We start from the raw sequence: 19,259 nt of genomic DNA, 5'->3' as shown, positions 1-19,259 counted from the left end.
TTAATGGCCGAGAATTTGCCCTTTTGGGACAGACTGAGGATCCAGTGAGTGAAGAGTGCCGTGTCTGTCCATGGGCGTTTTGTCCCTGTTTAAAGTGAAAAGAGCACACCTCAGAGAGCGTGGTGGGCTTTGGCCTTGGATCCGGGCCATGTCATTGAGACCTGGATGGAATGACAACTTCTCTAAGCCTTATTTTGCTCATCTGCACAGTGAGGGTGATCATATTACTACTCTCCCAAAGAATTAGTGTGAACATTTGATGAGGCTGTATATGTAGGAAACACTCTGCAGGCAGGTTGCCCCGGCAGCTATTCCAGTTTCTCCCTAGTGGCTGCTGTTGGACTTGTGCGCCCCACGTGTCACTGCCCTTGGGAAATAGCGAGCCAAGTATTTCTCTTGCCAGTAACCTCCCCTCAAGTGTTCAGGATAGTGGGACTTATTATTAGCACAGCTCTGTTTTCTCTGGACCCAGTCCCACAGTCCTTTACCAGGAGTCACTATTTCCTTACAGCTGGGTAATACCCCATCAGGCTGGGAAATCGTAGCCTCCGCATGGTGGGCTCTCTGGTCAGTTACTCATATCTAGGCATTTTTAATTTGTACCTAACCGATGAGCACATTTAGAATCTGCATTGGTGTTGACAGGCTGCAGCCTGACACAGTGTACCACTTTCTGCTCCTGCTCGCTGGGGACATGCTCTGGACCAGAGTAGAAACTCAGTCTTTTCGATCTTTGCCACCATTTGTGAATTTCCTGTTCATTTCTTTGGCTTGTTTTTCTGTTAGAAGATTTTTTTCTTGCTGTTTAATTTTTAATAACAGCTTTATTGAGATAGTCACATACCATACAATTCACCTATTTTAAGTGCACAATTCAGTGGCTTTTAGTTTATTCACAGAGTTGTGCAACTGTCACAACCAGAACATTGTCATCATCCCCAGGAGACACCTGCCACCCATTAGCAGTCATTCCCCATTTACCTCTGTCTCCCCCAGCCCAAAGCAACCATTTCTATCATTATGGATTTGCGTATTCTAGGCATTTTGTATAAATGGAATCATGCATTTTAGTCTTTTGTGTCTGGCTTCTTTCACATAGCACGATATTTTCAAGGTCCAATTCAAATTGTAGCACGTATCAGTACTTTCTTATTATCAAATAATTTTCTGCATGCTGCATTTTATTTACTTATTCATTAGTTGATGGACATTTGGACTGTTGTGACCTTTTTTAAAAAGTTAATTTTTGACTGTGCTAAGTCTTCGTGGCTGCACGTGGCTTCCTCTGGTTGCAGCGAGCAGGGACTACTCTGTAGTTGCTGTGCAGGCTCCTCATTGCAGCGGCTTCTCCTGTGGCGCATGGGCTCTGGGACATGTGGGCTTCAGGAGTTGCAGCACATGGGCTCCGTAGTTGTGGTGCACAGGCTTGGCGGTCCCACAGCATGTGTAATCTTTCTAGACCAGAGAGCGAACCTGTGTCCCCTGCATTGGCAGGTGGATTCTTGACCTCTGGATGACCAGGGAAGTCCTGCTTTGACCTTTTGACTGTTCTGAATAATGCTGCTGTGAACATTTGTCTACAAGCTTTGTGTGGACATATGTTTTCATTTGATTAAAGTTCTTTATATTTTGGGACTCCTAACCCTTATTTCCCATATAGGCTGTAAATATTTTCCCCCCAGTTTATATTTGCATTTGGGAAGTTGAGAATATAAGGGTAGAAATGTGAATGAGACAGAACATTTAGGTTTCTGACCTGTCTTTCATGCCCTTAAGAATTAAGTTCGGGTACCGTCGCTTTCTCATCATGGTCCCATTAAGTGGCCCCTTGGGACTGACCTGCCTCCTTACATGGCCTTGCAGGTGCTCTGTCTGTCTCTCTTTCTGTGTCTCTATCTGTCTCTTGCCCTACCTGCCCTCAGACCAGCAACCAGGCAGTGCTTAGGGTGGTTTCTAAGTTTCTCTCAGAAGCTTGCACTTCAAAAGGGGCTGGCTGAAAAACCACCAGGGTTGCAAGTCATTCGTTAAAAGGCTTCCAGCAGCTTTGCTGATTCATGCTGCTGCAGGTGCTGGGTGGAGGGGCAGGAGGCCAGCTGCACTGTTTCTTCAGGGCCAGCTCGGGGTGAGCTGCTTCTTATCCTCCCAGGGCTGCAGTCCAAACATCGCTGTCTTCTGGAGCAGCACTCAGCATCTGCATCTGAGGAGCCTAACAGTTTGAAGAAATCCTTAGAAGTAGAGGCACTGAATTCTTGGCCACTTTTTGTCCAGGCCTGTCTTAAGTTTTTGAGGTGTCTGAAAATACTTCTCTAAAATATCCTTACTCTTAGTTTTTCCCAGTCAAGTTTTACCAAATATTAACTTCAGTTTAATCCTATATGGAATAGTGAATGTACAGTTTGAGGTCAGCTTATATAGGTCATAGATATTAGTATATAGTTCATAGTTGATGTTCATGTCACCTTTCCCTTCTCCAGGGGATCTTCCCAACCCAGGGACTGAACCCGGGTCTCCCACATTGCAGGTGGATTCTTTACCAGCTGAGCCACAAGGGAAGCCCAAGAATACTGGAGTGGGTAGCGTATCCCTTTTCCAGTGGATCTTCCTGACCCAGGAATCATACTAGAGTCTCCTGAGTTGCAGGCGGATTCTTTACCAACTGAGCTGTCAGGGAAGTCCAAGTATATAGTTCATAGTTGATGTTCATGTCCTATATGGTTCCTGTTCCTAGTTGGAAATCTTATTTCCAATATAAGTAAAGTTTTAGATTAAAAAAAAAAAAAAACTAGGTGCTAGGTAAATATGTCATTTTTATTGTCATTCACATGGTATCTGTTATACTTCAAATGCATGCATTTGTAATCTTCAGTCTTATTAATGAAATCGTTTACTCAACATTTATTAAATCTGAACAGTAGAAGGGACCTTCGAAGTCACTAATCCTAATGAGAAAACAAACCCAGAAAAAGTCAGTCACATGAAAATCACGTGTTACATTGGTACATACATCTACCTCCTAGTAATTATTGGATTGAATACTGGAGTGGGTTGCCATTTCCTTCTCCAGGGGATCTTCCCGACCCAGGGATTGAACCCAGGTCTCCTTCATTGCAGGCAGACGCTTTAACCTCTGAGCCACCACAGAAGTCCAGTAATTATTAATAGTATTCAACTTACTTCTTTCTTTATTTTGGATTCTTGGTCTTAACTAGTATCATGGGACGACTAATCCTTACTTTGGAATTGTTATGTTTTATCTTCTTTCTCGATGAAAGCTGCTTTGCTCCTCCAAAATCATCATGTTCTTTGTAGAAAACAAGGTGGCTTTTGTTGTTAAGTACAAAGTACCTGTGCCTTGCCTTCTGGTTACTATTGAGTAGAAGAAGTATTGCAGTTTGCAGGGCCCTTTTCTGATCTTTTTTCAGGTTGAAGCTTTATCTCTCATGGGTACCTGGCTTACTGATGAGATTTTACATCCATTTTTGTTTTTATTATTTTAAATTTATTTAAAAAAATTTTTATTTGGCTGCGCCGAGTCTTAATTGAAGCACACAGGATGTTTTATTGCAGCATGCAAATTGTTAGTTGTGGCATGTGTGATCTAGTTCCATGACCAGGGATCAAACTTGGCCCCCTGCATTGGGAGCACGGAATCTTAGCTACTAGACCACCAGGGAAGTCCCTATGTCCGTTTTTAGACAATAGGGAAGGGAGGCGAGCGTTGCGTTCCCCGCTTTCCTGTTACAGATTGATGTTGCTGGCCTGGGTTTATGTATAATAACAGTGATGGCCAACAGCAGCTTTGTGAAGTGGACACTTTTAGTACCATCCCTGTTTCACAGAAAGGAAACTGAGGTGCAGAGATTTAAGTAGTCTTGCCCGAGGGACTTGACTAGCTTTGGCTGGATTCCAAGGCAGGAGTTCTAACCGGGTCGGTGGAGCCAGCTCCCTGAAGTCGCGTGCTGAATTGTGTGTGTGACTCCCGGGAGAGGCCTTCAGGGCCGTCGCAGAGTCAGAGGGGTTCATCCGAGTCTGGAAAAGGCCACCAGCTGCTCTTCTTGGGGATTTTCCATTTTGTCCCTTTAAGGAATTTTTGCTTATCAAGTTTTCCCAAGTGATACAGTCTTTGTGCAAATTACCATAATGTTCCATTTCCCTTATGAGAAATTTTTTGCTTTTGAGAAGTTTTCAGTCACCAGGTCTTGCAGAAAATGTCTGAAAGGTTATGGTTAAGAGAAAGTGAAGAAGCTCTGACTTTGTGGACATTTTTTTTCTCTCTTTTCTTCTTTCTCCACTCCTTCCGTCTGTGTTTTTCTTTCTCGGTTTTAATATTTTAATCGATAACATTCACAAGTGGTAAAATAAAACAGAAAAACCCGGACAGGATGCAAGAGTGAAGAGTGTAACTCCTTTCCATCCTTCCCCTGCTGCTGTGAGGGCATCTCCGTTACCAGGTTCTTGTACGTCCCTCCAGAGTTGTGGGCATTTTCTTTGAAATGTGAGTAAGAGGTCGGAATTCTCAGCCTGGGATGTGGTGGTGGACAAATAGCATGGCCCAGCTTCTCCCGGGCAGGGTTGGGTACTAAATGGTAAGGGATGCTGAGATACTTAAAGCTTTCAAAGGATGCTGATATTCAACAGGAGGACTGCTTGCACATGCTGCTCAGCAAGACCCACAGTGAGTGTGTTGGGTTCTGGGCACCAGTCAGCCTCATCTGGCGCCAGCCTGGGGGTAACACTGCCCCATTCCTCATGTCCTGCGGGACCAGCGCTGCAGGACTTCCTGAGTTGTTTTTCTGCTTCTGCTCTTGCCCTTTCGGCCGCTCCACACTCATGCAGCCAGAGTGACCTTTCAGAAATGTGAGTCTAACTGTGGCCCTCTTGCTTAAATCTGGCATGACCCCCATGGGCTGGGGATGAGGCTGAGTCCTGGCGTGACGGGCGTGGCCTCCAGCCTATCCCTCCACCTGCATTTCTCACCACTCTCTCTACTTGCTTTCCCCTCACTAATCCTTTACTCCCACCATCAATTCCTCACCTTGGTAAATGACACCACCACTTGGCCAGTTTCTCAGGCTAAAAATTTTGGCGTCATCCTTGACTCCTTTCTTTTCTCACAACCGACATCTTACTTGGTCAGCCTTTCTGTTGGCGTCACCAAGACATATCCCTAATCCGACTACTTCTCACCTTTCCGCCTACACCTTGTTGGAGGCCACCTTCCTCTCTGGCTTCTCTCCTGGTGTTCGTGTGTCCATCACACTTACCTCCTTGTAGTCACTCTTTTGTTCTCAGCCTCACCGCACCCCCAGGGCATACTAGCCTACTTAGAAGGAACTCCAAAGCCTGACTTGCCTCTGAAACCCTGGGCGATCTCAGCCTCTACTGTTGCCAACCTTGGTGCCTCTCACCCTCCTGCTCCCTTCCCCTTTTCAGGCACTCTGGCCCCTTTGGCCAAGTAACGTCTGTCTCCAGACCTTTGCTTTTGCCCTTCCTTATGTCTGTAATTGTCCCCAGGCTTATGGTGGCATGGCTCGCTCTTCACTTCATCCAGGTCTTTGCTTCAATGTCACCTCCTCAGAGAGCTCCTCCTTGACCCTTTACTGGTTAATAGCCTCGGCTTTCTTTGGTTTTCTTCACAGCACTGAGTATGTGACATTATGTAGTGTATTGATTTATTATCTGTCTTCCCCACTAGGCTCAAAGTGGGAATACTGCCCCTAAGGTGAGCACAGAGTAAGCACTCATTAAATGTGTGTGTGATTGTTTAGTCTCTGTTTATATCTGTTTCCTGATTTATGGATGGAGGACCCCAGAGGGGAGTACAGTAAGTATATGGGCAGCTGTATCGCACCACAGAGCTTCTGTATTTTAGGGGAGATTTCTCATTCACACGCATAGAACTGATTCTCAAATACATATTGCTGCTGTTGTGATTAAAAGACTGTGATTAAGAGTTCACTTTTCATAGTGGCTTTATCTGTTAGTTTTTCAGTAGCAAGCACCAAAAGTACAATGATCATTTTGTAAGGGTCCACACAATACTTTGACCTTGAATCAGTCATATTCCACACGGCCAGAAATCTGTTCTGCTGCTGCTGCTAAGTCGCTTCAGTTGTGTCTGACTCTGTGCGACCCCATAGACGGCAGCCCACCAGGCTCCCCCGTCCCTGGGATTCTCCAGGCAAGAACACTGGAGTGGGTTGCCATTTCCTTCTCCAATACATGAAAGTGAAAAGTGAAAGTGAAAAGTGAAAGTGAAAAGTGAAAGTGAAGTCGCTCAGTCGTGTCTGACTCTTAGCGACCCCGTGGACTGCAGCCTACCAGGCTCCTCTGTCCGTGGGATTTTCCAGGCAAGAGTACTGGAGTGGGGTGCCATTGCCTTCTCCAAAATCTGTTCTATACCAGGCCTATTCCCCAACTTGATTTGAGAGCAAGGTCCTAGGTGTTGTAAACAGCTGTAAGGAAGAAACAAGAAGTCTGCCCACCCAGCGATGAATATATTATTTATTTATTTATAATTAATTTTAAAAATTAATTATTTTTATTTTTAATTAATTTTTAAATTAAAAAATTGTGTTTATTTATTTTTAGCTGTGTTGGGTCTTCATTGCTGTGTGGGCTTTTTCTCTAGTTGTGATGAGCGGGGGCTGCCCTCTAGTAGTAGTGTGCTGCTTCTCATTGCGGTGGCTTCTTTTGTTGCAGAGCACAGGCTCTAGGCTGTGTGGGCTTCAGTAGTTGCCGCTCCCGGGCTCCGGAGCACAGGCTCAGTAGTTGCGGCTCCCGGGCTCCGGAGCACAGGCTCAGTAGTTGCCGCTCCCGGGCTCCGGAGCACAGGCTCAGTAGTTGCGGCTCCCGGGCTCCGGTGCACAGGCTCAGTAGTTGCCGCTCCCCGGCTCCGGAGCACAGGCTCAGTAGTTGCCGCTCCCGGGCTCCGGAGCACAGGCTCAGTAGTTGCCGCTCCCGGGCTCCGGAGCACAGGCTCAGTAGTTGCCGCTCCCCGGCTCCGGAGCACAGGCTCAGTAGTTGCGGCTCCCGGGCTCCGGAGCACAGGCTCAGTAGTTGCGGCTCCCCGGCTCCGGTGCACAGGCTCAGTAGTTGTGGCGCACGGGCTTAGTTGTTCTGCAGCATGTGGGATCTTCCTGGATCAGGGATCAAATCCACGTCTCCTGCATTGGCAGGCGGTTTCTTCACCATTGATCCACCAGGAAGCCCAGCAGTAAATTTATTAAACTTCATAGGAGAAGACATGTACAGGTGTAATTTCAGGGTGTGTCCACGTGCCACCACCCTCAGGGAGTACTGGACAGAGAATGATCAGACCCCACGCATGTCCCCCATGTTCTGATGTTGTCTTTTTGGTAGCAAGGCCCTTGATCTGCACATACTGGTACAGTGGGTTCTAAACTGCCACAGGTGCTGGGATACAGGACTGCTTTCTGCAGGCTCAGCCAGCCCTTCCTGCCCAGACACATTCCTAGAGCGGTGGGGTCAGGGAGACGGGTGTCCACTCCCTCTTTCAGAAGCATGGTTAAATCTTAGAGGTCGTGGAAGTTGTATAGTTTGAAAAGCAACATCAGTGTCACATTTAATTTTATATTTAGACATTATTTTTATATTTAAAAATCTGTTTTTTTCAGTGTTTTTTTTTATAACACAAATTCAGCAGAGAAAACAGTACTAAACCTTGGCAGGGAGCGTTATATAGAAGGAAGCAGTGATTTTCAGGGTAGGGGCCATTACTCAGTAGAAGATAAAGCATTTGGGGGCTGTTGGGAAGGGCTGAGTCAGGTTTGTGGGTTTATATAAAGTGGAAATTGATTCTAAAAGTTTGAGAAACACAAGCTTAATAGAAGAGCTGTATTTGCTGGGCAAGGAGGCAAGTTCCATAGGGCTGGTTTTGTTGATATTTGCTTCTCTGTCATGTTGCCTGTTGATATTTGCTTCTCTGTCACATTGCACTGAAAAGGGACGGGTTGTCACACCGGGTAGGTTGGTGGGGTTGGGCAGGGAGGTTTCACGTTTGCAGGGCTGGCCTGCTGTGAACTTCCGTTTCCTTGGCCCAAGTTTGTGTATGCCAAGTTGTGTCCAGGAGCCACCAGTATTTCTAGAAAATCAGGAATGCTGATCCTTGTCACTGCTCTCAGATGCCTCCAGGCCTCTGGATGGCTGTGTTGTGTCCAGGCCTGTAGCTGGCACAACTTCTAGGAGCCAGGGACTGTGGTTCATTTAGATCGGCATCTGATGATTGGCCAGTTGTTTCCTGGCTTAATGGCTTCCCTATGTGCCACAGTTTGGAAATCCTGCCTGCAGTTTAGTGCTGATAATCTGGGTAATATTTCATGTTTGACAGGTGCCCATTCGACTCTGAGATAGAGCGGTGCTCTGTGGACCCACTCAGAGCTTTGGGCAGGCCAGTCATCTGGAAGTACATTTGGGGTTTACCAGACAGTTGTTTGATATAAAGTGCTTCCCTGACAGAGAAAATCGCTCTTACTTGTTCTTATCCAGTATCCTCTCATCTCTTAATGTTAGTTGGGCTCTGGGATTTTTCCAGATTACATTTAGAAGGAGTAATGAGATTATTACAACGTCTAAACAAGGTTCAAGTCACCAAGTACACTTGAGGTGCCCAGCATGAAAAGATAATGTGGAAACCATCTGATGTGGTCTTTGGCCTAAAAATATATGTAGTCTGCATCTGTTTCCTGGTAGCAATCATTCGCTGAGTGCTTACCACGTGCCAGGCACTGGGCAGGCCCTTTGCTTACATTACCCAATTGGATCCTGTAACAAACATGGGAAGTAGTTCCATTGGTTCCAGTATGCAAGAGAAGGTCGTCACCAGCTGGTGTGGTGGGTCCAGGCCCTGGATTTGGCCCTGCTTGGCTTGACCCGAGGTTCTGCTGCCTGCATGGTGCTGAACTGCCTCTTAGGTCCTTACCCTTGGAGGTAGCAGGGTGGAACTTGGTGCCCAGGGTAGCCATGCTCTTAATTTTGAGGTGATTGGACTGTGCCATGTTGAGGACACTCCATAGATGCTGTTTTGTTGATACTGGGGGGTCTGGGATTCAGGTTTCATTGAACTGAGTAGCGTGAATTTCCTGACACAGTGAGAAACCTTCCTCACCTCAGCAGTCTTTTTGCACATGTTTTGGATCTGAAAAGCAAATGAGATGGATTGTATTTTCTCTGGTGCCACTGACCCCCCTGCACCCCCTGCACTCCTGTCAGCCTTCGAGACCCTTTCCCCTCCTCAGGGTAGCCCGGACCAGAGTGGCCTGGAGCACAGTTGGAAACGACCCCGTCTCTGCATGGGACTGAGTGTGGCACCTGTACCTTGCTTCTTTCTTATTACAGATATCGTTAAATGTTGAAAAATGTTCTTTTATAAAAGCATATGAAATGCACAGGTTTATATAATCTAGGTGAATCCAGATAAAGAAACAGAGAGCTTCCAGTATCTTAGAACACCCCTGATTGCGCCTCCTCCCATCCAGAGAGAACTGTTACCTTGAAATTTTTCATGAATCATTCCCTTTTCTTTACAGTTTTACCATCTGTATCAGTTCTCTCTCTCTGTCAGCCAACCATCTCAGCGCTTAGTGGCTTGAACCATCAGCAGTTTTTTGTTTCTCCCCGTTTCATGGGTCGCCTGGGCAGTTGTTTTTGTTCCATGAGGTGTTGGGGGTCATTCCTGTGCCAGCATTCAGCCAGTGGCTGGGCTGGCACCCTGGCATTGTCAGCAGGGGCATCTCAGCTCTTCATCGGGGGCCTGTGCACAACGGTGTCTCCTCCAGAGCCCCTCGTGTGTTCTCTGTCCCCAGCAGGAGCACCTGGGCATCCGCACAGCAGGGCGACAGGGCTCCAAGCAAGCAAAGCAGAATCCTCCAGACTTCCTAAGGGCCAGGCCTGGGATTGGCACAGTGTCACTGCTGGTCAGAGCCACACAGAGCCGCCCAGATTCAGCTGGAGTCTCGTGGCAGGTGTGGCTGGATGGAGGGATTGCTGGCCGCTGTCTGTGGAGACTATGCCCACCGTGCCTGTGTCCGTGTCGCCTGTTTGGAACCATGCTGCGGGGCTTCCCCAGGTCCCTCATGTTTTCATTCCCAAATGAATTTCTTGTGAGGCCGCCAGGGCTCGTGTCCAGCCAGGCTGCTCGTCCTCTGGGGAGCATCCCAGCTCTGATGACGCGGTCTGCCCCAACAGTCAGGGCCATTGACCTGGCAGATGGCGATATCACGGAAGCTGCCTGTTTGCAGGCAGGAGTTGGTTGGAAACTTGAGGGCTTTGGGCTTGGTGGGCTCTGCAGTGTTGTCCTGTGTGAGTTTCTTCTTTCTTGGAAGCAGCTTTAAATAAGGCCCACGTGTAGCGCCCTTGAAGCAAGGTGAAATGAGGAGGAAGGCATGCTTATGCTTGGCAGAGGGCACCGCATAATATGGCTGGGCTGGAGGAGCTGCACTTGATCCTGGTCATGGGTGGTGAGAGGTGGGATGGCTGCTGATTTTACTTTGTTTAAAGTCTCCTCAGATAGTGCCCCCTCCTTACATGGACTTGGGACTCCTGGCTCCCACCACACTGCCTGCCCCTGGAGCCCCCACGTCTCTCTGTGTGCCCCTTGCACTCACCTCTCTTTTTGGTCCCCTTTAAGCTTGCTCAGATTCTGATAGGTTCCTTTCACTGTAGAGCAGGGGTCCCCATCCCTTGGGCCACAGACCAGTATCTGTCTGTGGCCTGTTAGGAACTGGGCTGCACAGCAGGAGAGTGACCGGTAGTGAGCAAAGCTCCACCTGTATTTACAGCTGCGTCAGTCACTTGCATCCCCCGCTACGCCCCGGCTGTGGAAACATTGTCCTCCTTGAAAACCAGTCCCTGGTGCCAAAACGGTTGGGGCCCACTGCTGTAGAGTATGAAAGAGGAGACGGTTGGAGCACTGCATGCTCAGTTCACCTAAGTCTGGAGGTGGGGTGCTACCTGGTTGTAGCTCGACCCCTCTGAGGGGACACCCCTCACTGGCTCTGGGCACTGCCTGGGGGAGAAAGGGGCTGTGGGAGCTTTCTTAGGCAGCAGGCTCTGGGAGATGAGTGGGTGAGCCTGGAAGACTGCCCCTGGGCTCTGCACTCCACTGCCCCTGGGGGTTTGCAGTTATGAAACCCACAGCGCTGCTGACAAGTGACAGCATTTAGCACTTGGCAAGCCCCCCAGGGGCCAATCACAAGATGGGGCTTGTGAGCATGTATGTGTAAGCACTGCTGTCTGTCTGTGGGGATGGTCTTTTTTCTCCTTTTTCCTTCCTTCCTTCTAGTTCCTCTCCCTGCTTCTCCCTCCTTCCCCTGCTCCCTCCTTCTCTTTTATCCTCTCCTGTTTTCTGTCCCGTCCTTTTCTTTCTTTGTCAGAACAGATGATCTTTTAGGACTGTTTCTCTTGTTGGAACAGCTCTGGAGGCTTCAGAGGGATTCCAGAAGGCTTCAGTGTTCTGACACCCACATCTGGGGAGGAGCCCACTTCTGGGCAGGCATGTCTCATTGGAAAGCTGTGGTTAGCTTTGGGTGGAAAACATTACTCAGGGCACACAGCTGCTCCTGTGCGTGTGGGGGTGCTGGAGCTACTGGGTCACGGAGCACCCTCTCCCGGGGACCTTTATCAGCCTTCCTCCAAGGCCTCTGCTGGACATAAGCACCCGCCCCTATACCACCCCCCACCCCACCCCACCCCACCCCACCCCCACCGCACTGTCCCCCATCCCCCCACCAGGAGTCCTGGGCTTCAAGGAGCCCTTTCCCCTAGAAGCCTCGGGGAGTGTGACAGCCTGAGGGCTTGTTGCAGCCCTGGTTCCAGGGAAGGCTAATAATCACCTGACCTTTAAGCCAGCTGGTCTCTCCACACTGTTGGCCAGGAGTCTTTTCTCACGTTTATCTTCCTAACAAGTCAGATCACTTTCCGGCTGGAGGGTTCTGCTTTCAGCTGGCTCCAGCCCAGGGGCATGAGAACAACTCTTTGCCTCTTGTGTGGGGGTGGGAGCCAGGGAACTCCTGTTCAGCCAGCACTCCTTTTCTGAGTCTGGGAGCTGCTTCCTCCTGGCTCCTAGTGAAGGTGAGAGAGCCAGGCCCCCCACCAGGAGGGACTGGTTTGGGTCTGATTGGAAAGTTCTGAGGGGATGATTCTGCAGCTCATCGAGGAGGCCCTTGTGGTCCTTCACTCTGCACTTGGGAGGTGTCTCACCTGAGGCTCCCGAGGAAAAACAGGGTGAGCTGGTGACTGGAACTCAGGGGCTGCCCATGCTCACATACACACATTTGTCTGCTCGTGTGGCTTTTAACACAGCAGGGAGAAGACAACTCAGAGGTTGCTTTGGCCCAGGCCTGTCCTTGCCACCCACCTTTGGTTCCATTTACACCTGCCTGGTATGTACCCCCTTCAGGTCCCTGGCCTAAGTGCCCGGCCTGTGTGTTTAGCCCACAGGCTGGGCACTGGTTCTTTTCCATGTCGCCAAACTTCTCCCTTGCATCCCTTTAGGTCACTAAAGGGAATGAATGGGAACTTTTCCCAGGGATTGAAGGCCTTTATGGGGTAGCCCGGGCAGTAGCAGCCTTTGCTCCTGCGGCCCTGTGGTATGCCGGCTGGTTTGTTGCCCGGCAAGTTGTTCAGCCACCTCGAGTCTGACCTCTTGGCTCCAGAGCTGGCTTCCAGCTCTTCCCTCCGTATACATAAGAACCTCGGGCCACAGCCACTTCTAATCTGAGTGGTCCAGGAAGCTGTGCCTCTGGCTGGGAGGCTGTGTGTGGAGGCTGGGGCCAAAGGACAGTCCTGGGGATGCTAGGGGAAGGGAAGGGGGATTTTCAAGTCTCCGGCAGCAGCAGTTCTGAACTCATGACTCAGGGGCTGGCACCCCGTGGCACACGGCCTGTTTTCACTTTCTGGCCCCCTTTACTTGATGGAGCCCTGCCCACCTACCCGGTGACTTGTCCCAGTTCAGCAAATACACCCCTCCACTTTTGATAAGTTTCCAGACACTGTGGAGTGGGTGGGCTGTGCATCCTTCAAAGCTGATGGATCTGTGCCGGCTGAGCCACGTGCGTGGGGGCTTGGCTTTCATCATGTCTCATCACAGCCAGACAGCCATACATGGTCACTGTGCCTACAGAGCTGCAGCGTGGTGACTCAGCCCTGAGAGGCTGATGTAATGGGGGGAAAACCGGAGCCAGAGTGTGGTTACTGAAACCCGGAGGCTGAGAGCCACCCCCTCACCCCACTTCTCCACCCCAGGGTCACCCTCGCCTGCTCAGGAACCACCTAGGGCAGCTCTGAGCAGACCCAGGTCTCAGAGCAGAGGTTCCAGAAGAGCTGGAAGAGAAACCACTGCCTCTTATTGGGTGCCGGGCCAGGGTGTGACAGCCCAGCCTGGTTGGGTTTGTGTGATGTGGTCACAGGAGTGGGCATGGACATTTACTTGGAAATTTGTTCTTTCTTGAAAGGAGAGCCTGCCTGCTTCTTTTCCTTAGAAAATACTGATCTTGAGAAGGACCCAGGTGTGGTATTGAGGGGGAGGGGAGAGCCATTTTAGATTCTTATTCAGTCATGGCCTGTGCAGTTCAGGGTGATTTGGTCCCGGGCCATGCAGTTTTTGTGAGCATTTTTACTTGAGATAGTTGTGAAATTTCCAGGCAGTAACTAAGCAAGGCCTTTGACAGAGAAACTTCAGCCAGGCCGGCAGCTCTTGGGTTAGGATCAGAGTTCATTCTTTCTCAAGGGACAACCTAGAGAGGTTTCCAGAGGTGGAGAACACACCAACTTTATGTAATTCACTGAGCCCATGAAGTGGGGAAGAGCAGGAATCATGGCTCCTAACCCCCGAAGGCCAGGTTTGCCGTGGACAAGGGGACTTGCCCAGAGCCCTGTGGGTGCTGCAGGAGAGGGGCCGGGCCTGATGCGGGCCGCTGGAACATCTGCCCTCCGAAGGGCATGTTTCCTGTGTGCACGGCACACGGAGTAGAGTGAAAATAAAGTAGAGTGAAAATAAAAAAAAATAAAATAAAGTAGAGTGAAAAAAAGGTTTTCATGGAGCCCAGTACATCCAGTTGAAAGATCTGTTGTTTATTCTAAGATTCTGTCATGCATTCTGTTTGTAAAAAAATGTTAAGCAACCGTTTTTGTTTTTTTTTTAAGTGCTGACAGTAATCAGTGTTTTGTGTTTACTTGGTTTTTGACTTTTTAATATCATTTACATGCTGAGACATGAAGGTGACTGTTTCGTGTTGGCCGCTTCATGCTTTTTGGGTTTTGGACCTTCCCTGGCCAGTCATTCTAAGAGTCTAGAAGCCAGCCCCTGGTCGGTCTGGGCCTGCAGAGGCACGTGGCCTTTGTGGACTTGGTTCCATCCTCCCTGTCCCCCTGCTTCTTGCCCGGGGGTGTCGGGATCGCTGGTGGGGCCGGTTGGTGTCCTTCCTTGTGGTAACATGGAGGCCTATGGCTTTCCCCAGCCATGGATTTTCCCCAGCACAGCCAGCACGTCTTGGAGCAGCTGAACCAGCAGCGACAACTGGGACTTTTGTGTGACTGCACTTTTGTGGTGGACGGCGTTGACTTTAAGGCTCATAAAGCAGTGCTGGCGGCCTGCAGCGAATACTTCAAGATGCTCTTCGTGGACCAGAAGGATGTGGTGCACCTGGACATCAGTAACGCGGCAGGTACCCTGCTGGGGCCAGGGCCGAGCTTGTGGTGGGCCCCGTGCCACACACGGCCCTCCTTGAGCAGCAGCTTCTAGCTGTGGGGGACGAGGGGTGGGTGCCAGACTTCCCACACAGGACTCGGCCATAAGTGCGTGAGTACCAAGTTCTTACCATGATTGAGGGGCCTCTTTTGACTGGGAGTGGGGTGGTAAGGGGAGAGTGGCAGGAAGGCCTCATGATAAGCTTCAGGACGAGTGAACACAGGACAGGCTCATCAGAAGCAGCAAAGAGCAGGAAGGCTCTGAGCCCTTGGTCCCTTTCCATTGCTGAGTCAGTCTTTGACCCACTATCCCAGTGCCTTGATGGCAGTGGCAAGGTTTGGGGTCTGGAGGAGGAGTGTCAAGAAGGTCTTGGGATTGAAGAAGGAGCTTACTCGTCTTAGGTTCAGGTTCCTAACCCAGAATGACGTGCCATGCTGCCAGAAGTTTGGCCAAGGTGTTGTTTCCCCATTTTACAGATGCGGAAACTGAGGCCCAGAGAGGTCAGGTGACTGGCCTGGACGTCAGATAGAGGGTTGTTGGCTAAGCCCTGATGAAAGCCAGTGGTGACGCACTCTGTCTTCTGGTGATGAAGCGCAGTGGCTGGGTGGAGGGTGCTCAGAGTGGCCGTTCACACCCTCTGCCCTCTGTGGGTGTGCTTCTTTTTGGAGCCTGCCTCTCCCCTGGCACAGGAGATGGGGGAAATGGTGGCCTGCTACTGCCACTCTGCTTTTTATGAATCCCTCGATCCTGCTATGGAGTGGAGCGACTGGACAGGGTGTTGGTACCAGGTCTTGAGATGGGTCTGTGACAGATGTCTGTGTCCTTGGCAGGCCTGGGGCAGGTGCTGGAGTTTATGTACACAGCCAAACTGAGCCTGAGCTCTGAGAACGTGGACGATGTGCTGGCCGTGGCCAGCTTCCTGCAGATGCAGGACATCATCACGGCCTGTCACGCCCTCAAGTCACTGGCTGAGCCGGCTGCCAGCCCTGGGGAGAATATGGAGGCCTCAGCCGCAGAAGGTAAGCTTCTTGGCAGGCTGTTCCTGAGCAGGTGACTCTTGAAGAGAGCTCTGCCCCTGCCTCTGGGTCAGCGTCATATGGCCTCGCCTGCATTGTGGGGAGCTCGTGGGGAGGAGCTGCAGCAAAGTCTGAGAATGCCTCTCAGAGGGGCCCTTCTGCCCTCCCTTCCTGAGGGCACTGGGCAGCCACGCCTGGCTCAGGGCCTTTGCACCAGAATCTACTCCTCCAGCAGGCCTCCTCTCCCCGCACCTACTCCTGCTCCTCTAGCTCCTCAGGAAAGCCCCCGAGGCCCGATGTGGGCCAGAGTCCTCCTGACACACTTTGAGAAAAGCACACTCCTCTGCATGTAAGCAGCAGTCTCTGATTAGCACCATTTCATGTGTGAGATCTGTTTCCCTGACCAGTCTGCCAGCCCCACGGCTATTACATCCCAGGCCTAGCTGGCAGTCTTGGCATGATGTTGGTACCTGTGAAGAGTCTGTTGAGTGAGCCAACCGACAAACCACTTCTTAGGTATATCCCAAGGGAGGGTCTGGAAGAGCTAGCGAGTTCTGGGCCACTTCACCCCTCCCAGTGGTGGGCACTTGATGGGAAATGGCAGGTCTGTCCTCTTCCATCTCCAGTGGGTGATAAGAGAGCCAAAGAGGAGAAGGCTGCTGCCACTCCGCTGAGCGAGCTGGACCCGGCCAGGAGCAGTCCGCCCACGGGCCCAGGCCGGGAGCCCAAGGAGGAGCGAGGTGGCCAGGCCGAGAGCACGGGCAGCGGTGAGTTGCCATGCTGAGGATCCAGCTGGCTGGCCATCACCTGCCTGCAGTGTGGGCTCCAGCACCACAAGTGGCTTCCTCGGGAGGCTCTTGGGGGTGAGGGGACACAGGCAGCTGCATCCCTTGAGCAGAGGCTCCCCAGAACAAACTGTTGGTTTTTCTGGGGCATCTGTTAAAGCCAGAGCAGAGACTCAAACAGCCTGAGCTGGGATGTGCCGCCCCACCCAATCTCCTGGGGCCACAGCCACTTCCAGAGGCCTAGTCCAGGAGACCCATCCAGCCCCTGGACAGAGGGCCCCAATCCAGCCCTGGATGCCCCCACCCCCACCACAGGTGCAGAGCAGACGGAGAAGGCAGATGCTCCCCGGGAGCCTGTGGAGCTCAAGCCAGACCCCACGAGTGGCATGGCTGCTGCTGAGGCTGAGGCTGCCTTGTCAGAGAGCTCAGAGCAAGGTACCTTCCACCGGCTAGGTCGGCCCTCACTTAGGTCAGCGTCCCCCACTCTTCCTGCCACAGCTGATCTCACTCTGAGTCACTCTCTCACATCAGCTTTTGGGCCAACATCATCTTTCCTCATTCCTGAACTTTGATGTATATCCTGGCCTTGCTTCCTCGTAGCACAGAAGTATGGCTGTCGCAGTACTGGCCCTGCTGTTTCTCCCTGAGCTGAGCACCATGGGGGAGCTTTGCTGCCCCTGGCACCCACCCCTGCCCCCAGTGCTTGTTGGCTGACAGCATCCTTCCCACCTGGGTCGCCAGCTTGGGGACCTGGTGGACTGAGGCCTATCTGTAACCTTCAGGTAGCACTGTCCGGGTCATAGTCTCCCTAGGCTTCCTCCAGCCGCCCGGCGGCTTCCAGACCCTGCCACGCGCTTGCGAGGCGCCCACGCAGAGATGAGCCCGCCCCCAGCCTCATTTGACACCCACCCCCCACCGTCCAACCCCCAAGATGCCTCAGTGCCTGCTCTTCTCCTGGCAGAAATGGAGGTGGAGCCGGCCAGGAAGGGAGAAGAGCGAGAGGAGGAGGAGGGCGCCGCGCCGGCGGTGGTCAAGGAAGAGGGGCCGCCACTGGAGAAGGGCGAGGCCCCAGAGGAGAGTGAGGAGTCAGCCAGCACGGACTCGGGCCAGGAACTGGGCGCTGAAGCGCGAGGCCTGCGCTCGGGCACCTACGGCGACCGCACGGAGTCCAAGGCCTACGGCTCGGTCATCCACAAGTGCGAGGTGCGCCGTGGGCGGTGGCGGCCCGGCCCCGGGCCCCGCCCGGCTCCGCCCCTGACCCCGCCCCCTGCGCCCGCAGGACTGTGGGAAGGAGTTCACGCACACCGGGAACTTCAAGCGGCACATCCGCATCCACACGGGCGAGAAGCCGTTCTCGTGCCGGGAGTGCAGCAAGGCCTTCTCCGACCCGGCCGCCTGCAAGGCCCATGAGAAGACGCACAGGTAGGCCCCGGGGCCGCCCCCTTCCTCCGCCTGACCCACCCTGGATCCCCGCCGAGCGCCCCCTCGCGACCCTCCTCCTCCACGCTCTACCGCCAGCCCGCTGAAGCCCTACGGCTGCGAGGAGTGCGGCAAGAGCTACCGGCTCATCAGCCTGCTGAACCTACACAAGAAGCGGCACTCGGGCGAGGCGCGCTACCGCTGTGAGGACTGTGGCAAGCTCTTCACCACGTCGGGCAACCTCAAGCGGCACCAGCTGGTGCACAGCGGCGAGAAGCCCTACCAGTGCGACTACTGCGGCCGCTCCTTCTCTGACCCCACGTCGAAGATGCGCCACCTGGAGACGCACGACACAGACAAGGAGCACAAGTGCCCGCACTGCGACAAGAAGTTCAACCAGGTGGGGGGTGGGGGTGGGGCGAAGGGGAGGCTGGGGAAGAAACCGGGAGGGCCGATCCGGAGGGGGTTTGCCTTCGCCACAGGACTGGAGGAAGGGTGGAACCCCCACAGGGTGCCCCGGAGAGGGCCAAGACCAGAGGTTCCGGGGAGGGAGGTGCTGGCCCTCTGACCCCCTGTCTGGGCGCAGGTGGGGAATCTGAAGGCCCACTTGAAGATCCACATCGCCGACGGGCCCCTTAAGTGCCGGGAGTGTGGAAAGCAGTTCACCACCTCAGGTAGGACCTGGCTGGCCCCCGCCACCCCACTTCCGCCCCGGCCTCCACCCCACGGCGCCACCGCGCGCCCCCCCACCCCCACCCCCTGCCAAGCCTCCCCTTGGTCTCGCCACAGGGAACCTGAAGCGGCACCTGCGGATCCACAGCGGGGAGAAACCCTACGTGTGCGTCCACTGCCAGCGGCAGTTCGCTGACCCCGGCGCCCTGCAGCGGCACGTTCGCATTCACACGGGTGGGTGGGTGAGCCTCGCGGGGGCGACGCGGGGACATGGAAGGAAGGGAAGAGCTGACATCTTGTCCCGGCTCCTGCCTGCGTCCTCAGGTGAGAAGCCATGCCAGTGCGTAATGTGCGGCAAAGCCTTCACCCAGGCCAGCTCTCTCATCGCCCATGTGCGCCAGCACACAGGGGAGAAGCCCTACGTCTGTGAGCGCTGCGGCAAGAGGTGCTGCCCTTCTGCCTACCCACTCCCCACCCCCACCCCCCCACCCCCGCCCCCACCAGTCCAGGCACGGTGGCATCCCAGTACTGGGTGGGCAGAGAGGGTCAGACAGAGCACAAGCCTGCTGTGTCCGGCCCACTCAGGAGCCGGTCACACGGCTGTCCAGAGCAGGTCCCCAAGTCCTCTTCCATCTCAGCCCCGCCTTATCCTGGGTGGTT

At 52.6% G+C, this 19,259-nt stretch overlaps 1 protein-coding gene across 3 annotated transcripts in view; it reads left to right on the top strand.

Moving 5' to 3' along the window:
• The window catches only part of ZBTB17 (zinc finger and BTB domain containing 17), a 29,163-nt gene that overhangs the window by 8,553 nt on the left and 1,351 nt on the right, over positions 1–19,259 (top strand). For 2 of the 3 annotated variants that reach the window (XM_070384977.1, XM_070384978.1), the window contains 10 exons: positions 14,478–14,684; positions 15,538–15,726; positions 16,350–16,490; positions 16,824–16,943; positions 17,470–17,711; positions 17,788–17,930; positions 18,027–18,327; positions 18,514–18,601; positions 18,717–18,833; positions 18,924–19,044. In XM_070384977.1, the coding sequence (XP_070241078.1) occupies positions 14,480–14,684; positions 15,538–15,726; positions 16,350–16,490; positions 16,824–16,943; positions 17,470–17,711; positions 17,788–17,930; positions 18,027–18,327; positions 18,514–18,601; positions 18,717–18,833; positions 18,924–19,044 (1,667 nt within the window). In that variant the 5' untranslated portion in view covers positions 14,478–14,479. Of the gene's footprint in view, positions 1–12,321; positions 12,402–14,477; positions 14,685–15,537; positions 15,727–16,349; positions 16,491–16,823; positions 16,944–17,469; positions 17,712–17,787; positions 17,931–18,026; positions 18,328–18,513; positions 18,602–18,716; positions 18,834–18,923; positions 19,045–19,259 lie in introns of all 3 variants that reach the window. The other variant, XM_070384979.1, reaches the window with a different exon arrangement.

Source organism: Bos mutus, chromosome 16 (assembly GCF_027580195.1).
Source record: "Bos mutus isolate GX-2022 chromosome 16, NWIPB_WYAK_1.1, whole genome shotgun sequence".
NCBI lineage: Eukaryota > Metazoa > Chordata > Mammalia > Artiodactyla > Bovidae > Bos > Bos mutus.
Note: the sequence above shows the minus strand (reverse complement) of the source record. Positions and strands in the feature narration are given on the sequence as shown.